This window comes from Atta cephalotes (genome assembly GCF_000143395.1).
Source record: "Atta cephalotes unplaced genomic scaffold scaffold00015, whole genome shotgun sequence".
NCBI lineage: Eukaryota > Metazoa > Arthropoda > Insecta > Hymenoptera > Formicidae > Atta > Atta cephalotes.
In genome coordinates, this window is record NW_012130079.1 from 2,067,943 (window position 1) to 2,069,943 (window position 2,001).

Genomic DNA, 2,001 nt, shown 5'->3' on the forward strand with positions numbered 1-2,001 from the left:
ACTGTACGTTGTATTTTATAATGGTAATTTTTTTATGAAATATTATTTTTATAAATTTTTATAAATTTTTATAAATTTTCATTCTCAGTCATATGTCTACACAAAAAGATAAAAATAAAATATCAAACTTAAAGCAAATATGCAAATATTATCTTAAGATTGTATCTGTTTAAGATTGTAAACGATTTTTATTTTACATACATGCGCATATAATGTGTACACGTGTGACATGTATGAAGAAAAGATAATATTGATGTGTCAAAAGATATTATGTAAATCACTTTTTCTGTAATTTATAGGGTCTCGTAATCGCCGGCCTCGGTGACTTGCAGAGGCCAGCGAACAAAATCTCCGTCGGCCAATCTTGTGCCTTGGGCATCACGGGGTTAATTTGGACCAGATACTCCTTAGTCATCACCCCGAGAAACTGGAATCTCTTTAGCGTAAACCTCTTTGTCGCGTTTACGGCTATATATCAAATAACGAGAGCCCTGAGGTAATTATTTTGACGCAAATTTCAGGTTACACCGTAAAATTGCATTAAATTCATCTAACAGATTCACGCTTCGATATTATATTTTCGTTTCTATATTTTACGAATATTTTTGTTACGCTATTGTTATTTTTTAAATTTTTCTTTAAATTTCTCAGAGAACCGAGTGTTCGGTTATTTTATAAAATAAAAATATTGTTTCTATTTCTTTTAAAGCTGTCGCAGAAATTGATTAAACGAATTTGACAACATTTTCCTGTTTTGCTTATGACTTCTCGCATAATTTATCACGTTTGACATTGCGACTTTGGCTTCAGCTATTTCTCTGAAGACTTTACCGAATTAATATTTGTCTCAGGTATCAGCGCCAGCAAGCAGCTTTGGAAGCAGCGAAGATAATTCCGTCAGATGCAGCTCACTGACGATAACTACAAGTATAGATGTACATTCCTAGGAATCGAAAAAAGGAATACTTAATTTTTCGCTACTTCACGTTTCGTGAAACGTTTATGTTACCATTTAGCACATCGGGACGAGTAGTGACGTTTAGCGTATCTGACCAATACGTTCATCTTAATGACGAACAAAAAAACTAGAAAGATAGATCAGTGATACATATAATATATACAACTCGAAATATTTAAAATTACGAAGTTGTACGTTTGATCGAGCTCGTAGCACAAATTCTTTAATGAAACAAATTGATATCGTCTTGAATAACTCCAATGAATATCCAAGGATGCGATCAGTTTTATTACAAATGCTTTGAAATTAATTTAATTGATCAATCAGAAGAAAGAATTTTACTAATTAAAGAATTTAGACTAATTAAAGAATATTTCAAAGCATCGCGTTGATCGTGTCTCAAATTAATTAATATCTCATGACTTTTCAAAAAAAATGTCCTTGCGATATCTATTAAACGTTCGGTCGAAAAGAACATAGCGAATTTTACGTAAGGTCGATTGACTTTTTTGGTGCCAAACTGTGATATATATGATGCACGATGTGACATTCATTTTAGATGCTGTACGATAAATATTGTACACTAGATAGATAAAAAGTACAACTACACAGGGCACAGAAGGAATCGAGAATGATCAGGTGTGTAACAGATGGATTTGACGCATAGTATGGAACATATGGCGCGCTATCAATCCATCGATAATACCTGATTGCACCTACGTGTTTGATCGTAGTGCACCACGTGCGTTCTACCTCGAAACGTAACGATGCTCACGATGCGCTTCTGCATGACATATCGACGTTACGTAATATAAAATGTTATAAATAGTAATAATTCTTCTTACGGACTCTCTCAAATTCAACAACAAAAAATCCAAAAAAATCAGGACGAATGAGAATCAGAGTAGTAGTTAATACGCAATTTTAAATCTTTATTCCAGAAAATAAAAATTTTTATTCCAAAAAAATAAATATACCTTATTTTTTGGAATAAAGATTTAAGATTGCGTATTAACTACTACGACTTTTATTCGCCCTGATTT

At 32.4% G+C, this 2,001-nt stretch overlaps 1 protein-coding gene across 1 annotated transcript in view; it reads left to right on the forward strand.

The window, feature by feature from the left end:
- LOC105617991 (mitochondrial pyruvate carrier 3-like) overlaps nucleotides 1-915 on the forward strand; it is a 3,838-nt gene extending 2,923 nt beyond the window's left edge. The window contains exons 3-4 of the mRNA XM_012199528.1: nucleotides 300-496; nucleotides 852-915. Coding sequence (XP_012054918.1) covers nucleotides 300-496; nucleotides 852-915 — 261 coding nt within the window. The remainder of the gene's footprint in view (nucleotides 1-299; nucleotides 497-851) is intronic.
- The last annotated feature ends 1,086 nt before the right edge of the window (nucleotides 916-2,001 follow it).